Raw genomic sequence first — 13369 nt, forward strand, 5'->3', positions numbered from 1 at the left:
GTATGTCATAGACTCTGAAGGAGAGCTTGCTATCATCTGGTTTTACAGTTCTCGGCTCGTCGTAACGGGTTGAATATGTTAAATCTTTCCAATTTATAAAAATCTTGTTAACAAACTCCCCTTCTATCGCGCCTAGTATTCATGGACACCTTTGCAATAGGGGTATTGTTCCCAAGACCTGTGTATTTCATTGTCATCTCCACACTTACCACCCGGGTGCATCATCGGCTCCATTTCATCCAACAGGAGATCCTCATTCAACACGTGACACTCATACTCCTCGTCCCACTCGTCGAAACAAGAATGATCGCTCGCTATTTGACCCACATTCACATAGCTGTACTCAGATGAACCCAAGTGCTCCTAGATCAATGAACAAAAATCTATCAAGTAGCAAACCAAAAGATGATACTGCTGTTTAAAATACATCGTGAATTTTACTGAATGCATTTTTACCGCGTTATGTACAAGTAATCGCGTAAAAATACGTGTACTCGCGTTCAACTTATATTTAATTTAGATAAATATGTTCAATTTAAAAGACAATTATCCTCTTAAATTTTAGACACAACTGAACTGCGTCTAAAGAGATCTAAAGAGATATAAGTTTCCATATTAAGAGATTTAACAAAAATTTCTGTTCTTTACTTCAACGAGGCGGATTGGTCAAAGCGATGATTAGAGAAAAAAAATATCGAAGATGAAAATGAAATTTTATGGGAGCATGAAAGATACCTGCAATGACTGGGCTAGTGTGCTCTTTCCAGTGCCAGGTGTTCCACAGATCAAAATATTAGGCAGGGTGCGAGTTTGCGAAGTAGTATTATCCTCCATTTTAAATCAACATTTAACAAATATCTGCAGGCAAATTTAGAACTCAAGAATAGAACAAAATTTCAAAGTTTAATCTATATACTAGAGAGAGAACGAAACATCGGATAGCAAGAACCTTTAAACCTCACTAAAAATAGACTAATTTAGAAAATATATTATTGTCATATCCTTTTTCGAACTGAAAAAGAAATTGAATAAGTTTACGACTGTTTCTTATGGCAAAAATTGTTGCCCTTTATTAGACGCTCGGACATAATCTCCGATCAACGTCGCCTCTCGCATTAACAATATTTCGTACAGTCACTCGACTTTGAAGAATTGCAACATTTCAATTCTCTTTAAGCGATAGTTTGAACCGTTTGCCCAATACGTGGAATTCGACTCAGTTTGGCCTCTGGCGCTTCGCATCTGGACCTTCATTGGCTGACCCCTCGCCAGATTCAGTTAAGTTCTCATTCTTTATATCCAGTGTCGATGCCCGCAAGTTAACTGGGACATAATTATTCATCATTGAGTTCAACAGCCCGTCGATTCTGTGGATCTGAAACGAAGTCACCAAACGGCTCTTCTCAAACTCTTTCTCATCTTTGGACGAAATACAGCGAATGCCTCCTATACTTGTACTACCAGATCCAGAAATACTACTACTTTCGGACTCATCTTTATCGTTCTCAGAGGACAGAAGATCAGTTGAGGTCAATTCTTGGAACGCTTCGTTCAAATAATCACACGAAGTCGCAAGTCTCGAACTCAAAATTCTGTTCAAATCAGGCGCTCTGTAAACATCACCAGCTATTATGTAATAGTTCGCAATCGGTGTGACCTGCGTCGGACTGTGACGCTTCCTTTTTTGGACTACGAACAGAATCGGTGCCTCTTCATAAATCAAATCGTACTCTAATCCCTGCATTGTTCTCAGTAGATCCATCGGTTTGTTGTGAGGATGTTTAAGGAGCTCATTATTAGACCTTCGATCATAAAAGGGATTCGAGCGCTGGGTAAAATACATCATGACGTTTGCACGAGTGAGATTAGACACTAGAGCTACGTCGTGCCAGGACTTGACAAACTCGCTATTCAGTTCGTTCAAAACTTCAGATGGGGATGTTTTGGTGATTTGATTTGAAGTGTTTGTACTCATTTTATTATCTTAAAATGCCAAAATGAAACATTACCCTCGTGAGAACCTCCGGCAACTTTTTACTATCGCTACGAAGATCAGAGATCAGGAATCAACAATTTTGATCAAACTGCACGAGAAGCTTGAAAACTCTCCCCTGTTCTTCGATGGAAACAACTGCTGAGATTGATAAGCTGTATAAGATACATTTTGTCATTTTTAAAGCCAAAACAAAGTATTACTTAAAACTGAATAAAAACGCAAAACTCGAGGAACATTTGGTTTCAGATGCCCTGCTATATCAAAAATTGCTGGACAATTATTGGAAAACTTTTTTGGTCAACTATTATGTCGTCTCATCCTGGACTTTAATAATGTGCTAACAGTTGCCCACTTTTGGCTAGCCGAATAAAAAGTAGACAAGTCACTTGCTTTCGCAAGTGAAAATAATATATTGAATTTCCTCAAAATCGCAAAGCGATTTCATAAACTACGATAATAATTAGTTTTTATTTACATTAGCCACATGGAAATGAACTTTCAATAGGCTGTAACCATTTCAGGCGAATCATTATCTTGATTTGACATTTTGACCGCGTTCCACAAACTTCGAATATTATTCTCACCGAAGCCTCTTATAGCACCCGTCCTCTGAATGATTTCCAGGAAAAAGGTTCTCTCATTCGGGAAAATAGGCTCGGTGAAAACTTGTAACAAATAGCTTGGCTCACGCGAATCAGATTCGAAATCCAACAATAAATTATTCTGTTCTAATAAATTGGCAGATATACCTATTCCATCAACGTAATTTCTCCATTCTCTATCGTTGTAGTATTGTGCAGGCACTTTCAGGAATTTAACTCCTCGTAATTTGAGATCTTCGCATGTAGCAACAATATCATTAGTGTGCAATGATATATGCTGGACTCCTGAATGATTTCCGTTATTACGGATGAACTCGCAGATTTGGTCTTTTCCCTTTGGATTGAGAGAATCAGCCATGATAATTTTGGTCTTCAAACTTCTTTCGTGAAGCGAAAAGTCAGCACACTTTGTGAAGTCCATAGCCTTCATCCTTAGTCCTTCTCCTGAACCTGCTTCTACTTTCATACCAATATTTTCAGTTTCATTTCGCGAAATTAACACTCGGTCAAACCCCAATTTTTCTGTATGAAACTTAACGAGATCTTCCATCAGTTCGTCTGCCACAGCCAATAAAATGTGATCCAAATTTGAAAAATGTGATGAATTGTCAAAACTTTGTTTCGAGGACGATGAAATTTGAGATGGTTGCTCACAATAAACGTATGAAAACCCTTTACAAGGAGTTGGCACAAAATTTAACAGGTTTTCGTTAATCGGTGACCAGCTGAAAAAACTAGTATTATCAGCAAAATTTTTAGAATATTTTCTATTCACATCAAAAGTCAAGTTAACAACTGAATTCAGCCGACCGTAATAAGACTCGTGTAGCTTCTCGGACATGGCTTCTTCGGGTATATTATACAGGTCGTTCAAAATAAAGTGTTTGTTATGTTTATGCCATTGATTCGATTTGTTTTCGATTCGCTTACATTGACTGACTACAAACTGTGAAGGTCCACAAGCAAAAGCAGTGTGAATTCCATTTGGCGTGCTTTTAGACCACAACTCAGGCAGCAGAAATTGCTTCGAAAAAAGATTTCCAAGAAACTTGTGACAGTCTGAGAGGATGTTGACATGCTTTAAGTAGCCAGCCGACATCTGAAACCATTTAATGTTTAACCTGATTCAGTTGAGAAAATGGAGAAAAAATGCTAGCGGAATTTTGCTTCTTTCATGTCATTCCCAACAACGTTTACATCTGCACACGTTTCACCAGCGCAAAAAATATATACAGAGGCGAAGCGGATATTCGCACCATTTGCGAAACGATTGGGAGAAAAATCAAAAAATAATAGAAGTTTTAAAAAATTGAAACTGCCGAACACAGACGAAGAAGCGAAGCTGAATTTGCCCCAGCTGCGATAAACAAATGAATGACTATAATTAAAAATCCAAGAAAAAGAAATATATCCCAAAATATCAGGAACAAAATTGCATGCATCATTAGAAACTTTACAAAGAGCTTTTGGAATGCTAAAAAGAAACCGATTTTTCAAAAAATCATTTCTGAGGAACTAAGTCGACAACAAAAAGCAGAAAGACAACAATCTAAATTAGCCGAGCCGAAGTTTTCAATTTACAAAAAAAAGTTCTCGGCTAGAATCAAACTCCAGGGCTTCGTCGTCTCAAGCTTGGGTGTTACTTGGAAGAAAACTGAACTGCCAAAAAAAGTCGGGTTACGGGAACTAAGCCGACAAAAATAAGCCTTTGCCGTCTCAAGCAGATACGTTATCTCTATGACATATGCTTCAGATGGTACTTTGATTTTGATTTTATAATGAGCAAGCGGTAACAAAGCCGAAAATATCTGCGGAGAAACCATTCATGCCGTCGAAACTGATTTAAAAAAAATTTAAGTCCACTTTTCCCTAAAAACACACACACACGCACACAAAAAGTTTTTGTTCATCGAACTATGCCATAAGAGACCATTTAGTCTATATAAAATAAGCCGAGACCTATTAAGACAAAAAATTCATAAGATAATAAAATAAATTTTAACAAAAAGAGTTGCGAAAATTACAATTAGCCCGGATATTCAAAATGCTAAAATTAAGTCGGTTGCAACAGAAGACTCAGAAGATGAATGAGTCAAAGAGGAGTCTGGAGGCCCCTCCCTCTCAAAACTCAACGACTCTTCGGTAATCAAACGACTCAACATAAGTCAACTACGTTGATAAAAAAAATAGGACGAAATAATTTGGGTAGAATAAAGTTTTTAAGCATTAAAAAAGAAGTCTAGGTTATTGAAGGCACATACTCGAATAATCTGATTGCCTTTTACAATATGTTGAATTTTTTTTGGTAAAAAAAATGACCGAGAAGAAAAAGAGCTTGGCACCAGTTGCGATACAAGAAAAATCTTACGTTACAAAATAATATGTGAAAAATTTAATTGAAAAAATCATTGGAAACACCTAATTAAGAATGGTGTATCGGATGATATTAAGAACAGCCTTAAAAAGCAAAGGGAATCATTAACCGAGCAGCAACTAAAGGTCGACCGTATCTGATCGTATACGAATATGGTTTGCTTTCAAAATTGCGCAAAATGCGTTGACTAAGCCAATATAACATAAACCAAAATCAGTTCATCGAAATCAAAACGAAAAAAAAAATTAAACAGGTTTACTCAAACTCATATTTGGTAAACTTACAAATTACTGAACTTTCAATTACAGTAACTGTTTGAAACAAATCCATGCTTTAGAAAGTTAGACAATAAAAAAAACCGTACCAGATAAAATTAATGGCATTTTAAAAAACGGAAAAGGAACCGACGGAAACTCAACGTTAACAATGTTTCTGAAAAAAACTATTACTATCTGAGACGAACTTCAGCTAATTACTACATGATCGCAAGGGTACAAAAATTAGTTTTTAAGACATACAAAGACAAAAGAAATGAGCATCGGAAAAATTTATCAAGCGGTAAAAACACCGAAAACACCTGAGCAGAAACCCTTCAAGTCGAAAAATTCGAAAAGACTCATTTAGAACTATTAAAGTCCTCTACCCTCAAAAGACACACATAAGCACACAGACCCTTTTTCAGTTAATTAATCGACGCAACATGCAGCCACTATGCCGATATTATATAGGCCGAAACCTAGGAAGCAGAAAAACGAAATTTTACAAAACGAGTTGATAAAATACAACCAACAAAAAGCAAACTTCGAAATGGACGGATAATTTAAAATGCAAACATGCTCAGATTGTTCCTGTTGCAATATTTCCAACGATGGTGACAGCAGATGAGTCCTGTGAACAAATTTACTTACGGCGTAAAGGTCTAGCCTCCGGTTGCAACACACTTGCAATCGCAAGATAAACACATAGGCGATTCTGCACTGAGCAAGGAAAAACGGCAAAACATAACTCAAAAACAACAAAGGAAAAAGCAAAAAACTAATACTACTATATTCCAACTCAAATCTAGGGACAAAGATTAAACAGAGAGGCGAAGCAGAGCTTCGCACCTCATGCGATAGCAAACGACATGCCGAAATTTAAAGGATAATCTGGCTCACACGAAAAAAGCAACGAATTATTTGGAAATCGTCGGCTGAAAACCCAATAGAATTTTTGTAATTATTGTAGAACTAAATTGCCGAAAACTAAAAGCCTTCAAGCTACACAAACTCCATTCATTTACTCTGATAACTATTAGATGGAAAAGATACGAAAAAAGAGAGGTTTCGGTCCAACAATCAAGCTCCAAAAATTCCAAAACTCATCAAGAAACTTCGCTAAAAACCCTGGAATCAAACAAACTGCAGGTCCAAATCCAGATGAACCAAATGGAAATTTCGATTGCATGCTAAAAACAAAGATCAAAAAAGAAAAAATTAAACATTGAAACTTCAAAAAATTGAATAAAAAAATTTCAAAAAAAAAACACTACAAAAAAGTTGCACAAAATAAAAAACTCTAAGAGCCTATGAAACTAAAACAATAACATCAATCATGCGAAATCAGAAGCTAAAACGCAGCGGTACGGCAGCTGAACAACAATAAACAAATATCACAAAAAATTAAAGACGCCGTTAAGTGAAAAAATTCACCAAATTTGATAACTTTCAAAACAGTTATATCATCAGAAACAGCCACATTTTTAAATATCGTGCAACAGCCACCAATTACCTTCAAAGACAAGACAATCAATTCAAAAATTTAAACAATTTTCAGGAAATTTATATTAGACATTTTATTTTAGAGTAACTAGCGTGTAACGCACCTCCAGCGTTTCGAATTTTTGAGAAAACATTGAAAAAAAAAAGATCTGCAACCTTTGAGTGTATTCTGACAGCACCCAATAACAGGGTTCGTAATTTCAAATTAAACTAAGTTTTTTTCCGAGTTTTTTCAAAATTAAATTTTGTGAAGTTTTTTTATATCTAAGTTTAAACTAAGTTTAAATTTAAAACTGACAAAAAACGTCACATATTGGAAACTAAAAGCATTTGAGCAGTCGCCACTACAGGGTTAGGAGTTTCAAATTTTGAAAAAAAAAATGAAAAACCATAACAACATCACAACTCGAAAATTACAAAAACTTGAGAAGTCATATGCGGAGGCGAGATTCGCAACCCTTTTAGTACTCTGGACGCCCCCAACTATAGGGTTGGGAATTTCAAAATTTGAAAACAAAACATTCAAGTTTTCTGAAAATTTTTCGAAAAAATTGCAAAAAATGTCATATCTCGAAAAATAAAAAATTGAGCAGTCATACATGGAGGCAAAATTCGCAACCCCTGGAAATACTCTGAAAGCCTCCATTCAAAAGAAAAAAGCCTCAAATTTCAAGTGAAATATGAAAAAAAAACTTGAAAATTTTATTGAACAAAAAAATCACAAATAAGTCATATCTCGAAAACTAAAAAAAATTTGAGATTTGAGAAGTTATATTTGCAACCAACGAGAGTTCTCTTACAGCTTCCAACTCCGGGATTGCGATTTTCAAATTTGAAAACACATTGAATTTAAGTTTGCTAATATTTTTTCGAAAAATAACAAAAAAACGTCATATATCGGTAACTACAAAAAAATAAAAAACCATTATTGGAACTGATATTCGCAACCCCCGATAGCATTCTGACAGCCCCCAAATAGAGTTTTGAAAACAACAATATTTACAAAAATCAAATTTAATTTTTTTGAAAACTTTTTGAAAAATCACAAAAACATCATATCTCGTAAACTAAGAGCATTTTAGCAGCCGCATTTGAACGCAAGATTTAGATCTTGAAACTCCTGAGACTACCCTTACAGCACCCAATTACAAGATTAGGAATTTCAAATGTTTTTGATTTTTTCAAAATCTAAGTTTTCTGAAAAACTAAAAAGAAATCATAAAACGTCATATCTCGAAAACTACAAAGATTTGAGCAGTCATAATAATTAGAGGCATGATTCGCACTCCTTGAGAGTACACTGACAGCAACCAAAAACATGGTTGAAAATTTCAAGTTTTGTAAATTATGTTTTCCGAAAAATTTTGCAAAAATCACAAAAATCGTCGTATCTCGTACACTAAAAGGGTTTGGGCATTCATAATTGGAGACCAAATTCGTAGCCCCTGGGGGAACTCTGACAATATCCCACTATTGTAATGCTAATTTTAACTCGGTGGAACAAACACTAGATTCAAACTGGAAAATCGCAAAAAAAATCTTAAGCATTTCAATATACGACTTAGCTTAAGGACGCATAGATACGTTATTCCATTAACTGTTGCAAAAAAAACGCTTAACATGGCAAGATACGTGTCACACGCACTTAAATACAGAATGGATAGATGAAAAACTTTTTTAGACATTTCAACAATACGCTATGCCATATCACCATGGATTTGAAATGAACGTGCACGCATTAAAAACTTGACACTTGAGTGTGTTAAATTAACTGCACACACTAAAATAACAAAAAAAAATCAAACCACGAATTCTGAAAATAACTGAAAAACTAAAAATAAATGAAAAAAAATAAAAAAAAAAATCGCTTGAAAGTTTTTCTTTTCAAACTAAATTTTTTAGCGTTTATAAAATGGCATGTTGAAAAACATGTATGAAAAAACCTTAAGTTCTTTGAATTGAAACCATCGATTGAATAAAATTTTCTACAAAAACACCCGGCAAATGAGTCGATTGAAATTAGACCGAAATCAATTTCAAGATATTTGAAATTTTTGTTCTATGCTTGATTTGGGGCAGAACAAAAATTTCAAATATCTTGAAATTGATTTCGGTCTAATTTCAATCGACTCATTTGCCGGGTGTTTTTTGTAGAAAATTTTATTCAATCGATGGTTTCAATTCAATCGATTGTTTCAATTCTGTAGACACAGTAGCTCGAGGTGTTAAATGTGCAATGAACATCTTGAAATTGGAGATAATCTTGTGAAAAAGTTGTTTACGGGGAAAAAAGTCCAGTATCCGATTGCAATACCCTTGCTTATCGCAAGGGTAAATATAAACTTTCCGCATATCTTAGCTACCGGGACTACGTTGCTTACGCGCATGAGAATGATGACTTTCTAGCATTCATCCAAGACCATTCATATTTATTATAGCAGTGATTAATTATCCCATTCCTCATTGAGTAAATATTTTCATCCATTCCCGTCATAAGAAACGCACAGGATTGCTGACTCAGTCTTTGAGCAGAGTCAGCTGACTTTTAGATTACCATCCTCCAACAAAGGCATAAAAAATGAAATAATCTAACACAAATGGCTATTTCTGGATCTCCTGTTACTGGGCTGATGAGAGAACTCTACAAAGTGACATCGAATCCTACAAAGTTAAACCTTGAATTTGAAAAGAAAAGTGTATGCAAGGAAGCTGCCCGTTTAACCCTTTCTTACTCTGAAGCAAACCGCCAACATTTTCATTAGCGCATTGAACCCGATGCCTTCTTCTACAAGTTGCAGATAATAAACAAGGATAGCCGATTGCTGCGCAAGTAGCACAGAAAGTTCGACCACATCCACATTCAATTACAAAAAAAGAAACATTTTTTCAAACGTGTTGTTTTTCTTGTGCATGATGTGTAAGATGAACTTGACAATATTCAGAATGTTATTGTTCCGACTTTCGATACGAAAGTAACGGAATATTTGTGCTCGGGTGGGTTTTTTTTTCTTCAGACAAATTTCGACTTTTTAACTAGCCATTTTTGACGGAATTTTTTTTATATCATTCGAAAGCTATTGTTGTCCTGAGCTCAAATTTGAAAAGATACTTCACCTGTGATCATTTTTCGTAAAGTTATGGGGGTTTAAAGATAGCCATTTCGGCCAATTTGGGACAATTAACGCGCAATATATTTCGCGCTATTAACGCGTAAGGGGAGAGTTAATCCGTCTTAAAATCGTTCCAAGTTAGTTGAAAGAAGCTCATTCGCCATAATTGATTTGTTACAAGGAGCGAAATCTATGCTTTTGTACTTTATATGGCGTGTGGGGGGATAATTTTCATAAAAAGTTTCAAACTTTAGAAAAAAGTTTTTTTCTTTTTGTTTTATTACAATCATTTTTTTGATGTTATTACTGCTCCATAAAACCTTAAAAGGCAGTCGGAACATTCAGGGCGTCGCCCTGATAAGAGCAGTCTTGTATCACATTTCTAACAAATTTAAAATAATCGAGTACGCGTTTGGCATTTTTAGATAACACCCATATACGACCTGTTGTAACAAAAGTGACTGGCTATATATAAGAAAAGTAAGACCTTCCCGGGTTGACCTCGATACAAAAGCGTTTAATCATACAAGTTCATGCAAAAAAAGCTCATTATACAATTCCATGCATGGGTTCTATAAAAAAATTTCTTATCATACAATTTCCATTTACAGATTACTGTATGATAAGCATTTTTTTCACTAATTTTGTTTCATAATTTTTTGCAGAAAGCTTTTGGTAAGTTTAACTGAGTTTACAATTGGTTTTAAATGAATGAAAACATAATGGTCATCATTTTTTGGACGAAAAAAGCTTATCATAGAACTTTGAATAATGAAAATCCACATAAATTCTTTTTTATTATAAAAAATCAAGTGTCACTGTGAAGGTTCTCTAGGCTGGCAGAATTGTACCTTTCTGTTTAAATAATGAAATATAACCTAAAAATGTCTACAGAAACAGGCCACATTTAAAATCCATTAATTTTGGCACTGAAATCGATTATTTTTGCCAAGATAATCCAGTATAATCGATTATTTTTGCAATAAAAATCCATTATGATCGATTATAAACATTATATTTTTTGAACTTAAATCAGAATGTTATTGTTCCGACTTTCGATACGAAAGTAACGGAATATTTGTGCTCGGGTGGGTTTTTTTGTCTTCAGACAAATTTCGACTTTTTAACTAGCCATTTTTGACGGAATTTTTTTATATCATTCGAAAGCTATTGTTGTCCTGAGCTTAAATTTGAAAAGAAATTTCACCTGTGATTATTTTTCGTAAAGTTATGAGGGTTTAAAGGTTGCCAATTTGGCCATTTTGACCAATTTGGGACAATTAACGCGCGATATAATTCGCACTATTAACGCGTAAGCGGAGATTTAATCCGTCTTATAAATCGTTCCAAATTGGTTGAACGAAGCTTATATGTCATAATTGATTTGTTACAAGGAACCAAATCTATCTTTTTGGACTTTATATGGCGTGTGGGGGGATGATTTTCATAAAAAATTTCAAATTTTTGGAAAAAAAAATTTTCATTTTATTTTATTTCATTAAATTTTTTATGTTATTACTGCTGCTCCATAAACCTTAAAAGGCAGTCGGAACATTCAGGGCTTCGCCCTGATACGAGCAGTCTTGTTGAATTAGAGCACGAATTACAACAGTTTTCCTCAGAAAATAAATATCAAAACGCTAAATGAAGCTTATGTGTGAAAAGAAGTAAGACTAAATTTTTTCATGACTTATAAGCTTTTTCTAATATAACACCTACTCGCTCGCTTTATTCGCTCAAAATTAGACTAAAAAGTAAAAATTTCAAATTGGGTTTTTTCGACAATGACAATATTTAAACACTTCAAAGGCGATGGAATCGCGGTTGAAAGAGCTATATTATGATACCAATCAACTCATTCTGATAATTATTTATTGTACCTGCTTCTGCATAAAAAATAGTAAAATAATCCGCAAGTGTAAAAAAAACTAAATTACACCCGAGGACAAAGTGCCTCTTCACTTTCAGTGGGTCGGAACAAAAACACGAACTCTTGAAAATTTATTTTACCGCAAAATTACTTTATTTTGATCAACAATTCCATTGTTTCAAGCCTGATCTCTTTTCGAGCTTCGGACATATTCTTTTTGCATGATGCATTACCGCCTTTTTCTTCCCAATACCATTAAATCTGATTAATATCTCCAAGCTTCTTTCATAGAAGTTGCTTTAAGAACGTTTTAAATAGGACACATTCAGTTCCTGGGGGTCAAATTTTGGGACACCGAGGCTGATGTAAACTGTAGCAGGTCTATCTTTATCTGATTCGTGCGAGCACTGCTTGTTTTATCACTGCTTGCCATCCAATGAGATAAAAATTCCAAAATAAACGAGGTCCTTGCTAATACTTGAGAGCTCTAATAGGACCAAGATGATCATCATGGCAATTTTTGCGCAGCATTTGGTCTTTTTAGCAGACGTTTCTAGATCACAGCAACATCCAAGAACGTTACGCGTGAGAGTAGCTACGCTTAAAGAGCTCATTCACGAATTCAAAACCGATTTAATACAACGAGTGCTTCGATCACACTAACTTCATCCGAAACTATTCCCCACTCTCTTAAGATAAACTAACACAGAGGTGTAGCGGCACTTCACACACATAACCAGTAAAAATCTTCGACAAAAAGAAACTCCACAAAGAACCAAAGTAATAATGGGCAAAAAATGAAAAAGAACAGAATGTTTTTTTAAATACCTTGGGTTTCAAACACGAGCCTATAGACACAAATTAGTTTAAAAAAAAATTAACATCCAAAAGAATATGGCGTTCATTGCACTAATCTAGGACCATTGATGTATTTCATTGATTGTTTAAGGTCTTCCTCACAGAGTATCTGTGAGCGGACAGCCTAGAACAGCATTCTCTGCATTCCCTTCACGATGAAAGCGAACGATTGCTGACTCACTGCTTATTTTCTGATGGACCTGTGGGTTGATTCACGCGAGCTTTACACGTCCATTAAGGACACATATCTTAATACCATCTGACAATATGTATAAAAATTGCTTTTCATTGCAACGTAACCAGTTATCTTCGTCTCGCTTTGTTTTCAACCCAAGATTGCCATTATCTTCCCTTAACTGCCCCCTACAGTCATTTGGCCAGACTTAATGGCCTTGAGGTAGTTCACTCTAGCTACTTATTTCTGTCACTTTTGAAGACACTAGGGCTGATCTAAGACGAACCAAGGCAATCTTTGCTTCGGATACTCTTAGACATACGACCAATCCTTGTTTTATTACCGCATGAAGCACGTTTCTCAATTTTCTACGATTAAAGATAAAAAATATAGGACTTGCTAGATTACCAGTATATTCAGTGACCTTGTCATTTGAAACATGGCGCAGTTGGCAGCAAATACGTAAATAAATTAAAATTTTTAAACATATTTTTGAAAAGAGATGTAGTTTTATCTAGTTGGTCTGAAGCCTTGGCAAGAACTTAGAAATGATCACAATACCCATGACGGCAAGGTTCAATTGAGAAAAAGCCCAAATTTCTTTCTTAATGTTTTGTGTTGCCA

General features: G+C 35.0%; 3 protein-coding genes across 3 annotated transcripts in view; all 3 read right to left on the bottom strand.

Annotated features, from left to right (window-relative positions):
• LOC134840457 (adenylate kinase isoenzyme 6-like) overlaps nt 1-13369 on the bottom strand; it is a 478618-nt gene that overhangs the window by 8040 nt on the left and 457209 nt on the right. Inside the window, exons 2-3 of the mRNA XM_063856265.1 lie at nt 736-860; nt 210-363 (exon numbers count right to left, since the gene is read on the bottom strand). Of these exons, the coding sequence (XP_063712335.1) occupies nt 210-363; nt 736-834 (253 nt within the window). The 5' untranslated portion in view covers nt 835-860. The remainder of the gene's footprint in view (nt 1-209; nt 364-735; nt 861-13369) is intronic.
• LOC134839758 (mediator of RNA polymerase II transcription subunit 6-like) lies at nt 1217-1975 on the bottom strand. The gene has a single exon (XM_063855381.1). It carries the CDS (start codon nt 1973-1975, stop codon nt 1217-1219), a length of 759 nt encoding a protein of 252 aa, XP_063711451.1.
• On the bottom strand, nt 2379-3693 carry LOC134839571 (4-hydroxyphenylpyruvate dioxygenase-like protein). The gene has a single exon (XM_063855164.1). It carries the CDS (start codon nt 3437-3439, stop codon nt 2495-2497), a length of 945 nt encoding a protein of 314 aa, XP_063711234.1. The 5' UTR covers nt 3440-3693; the 3' UTR covers nt 2379-2494.

The sequence above is a fragment of the Symsagittifera roscoffensis genome, chromosome 2 (assembly GCF_963678635.1).
Source record: "Symsagittifera roscoffensis chromosome 2, txSymRosc1.1, whole genome shotgun sequence".
In the NCBI taxonomy this organism is placed as follows: Eukaryota; Metazoa; Xenacoelomorpha; order Acoela; family Convolutidae; genus Symsagittifera; species Symsagittifera roscoffensis.

Bases quoted from the DNA above. Each gene is read 5' to 3' on its own strand.
- LOC134839571 (XM_063855164.1), bottom strand. From the start codon at position 3,439: ATGTCCGAGAAGCTACACGAGTCTTATTACGGTCGGCTGAATTCAGTT.
- LOC134839758 (XM_063855381.1), bottom strand. From the start codon at position 1,975: ATGAGTACAAACACTTCAAATCAAATCACCAAAACATCCCCATCTGAA.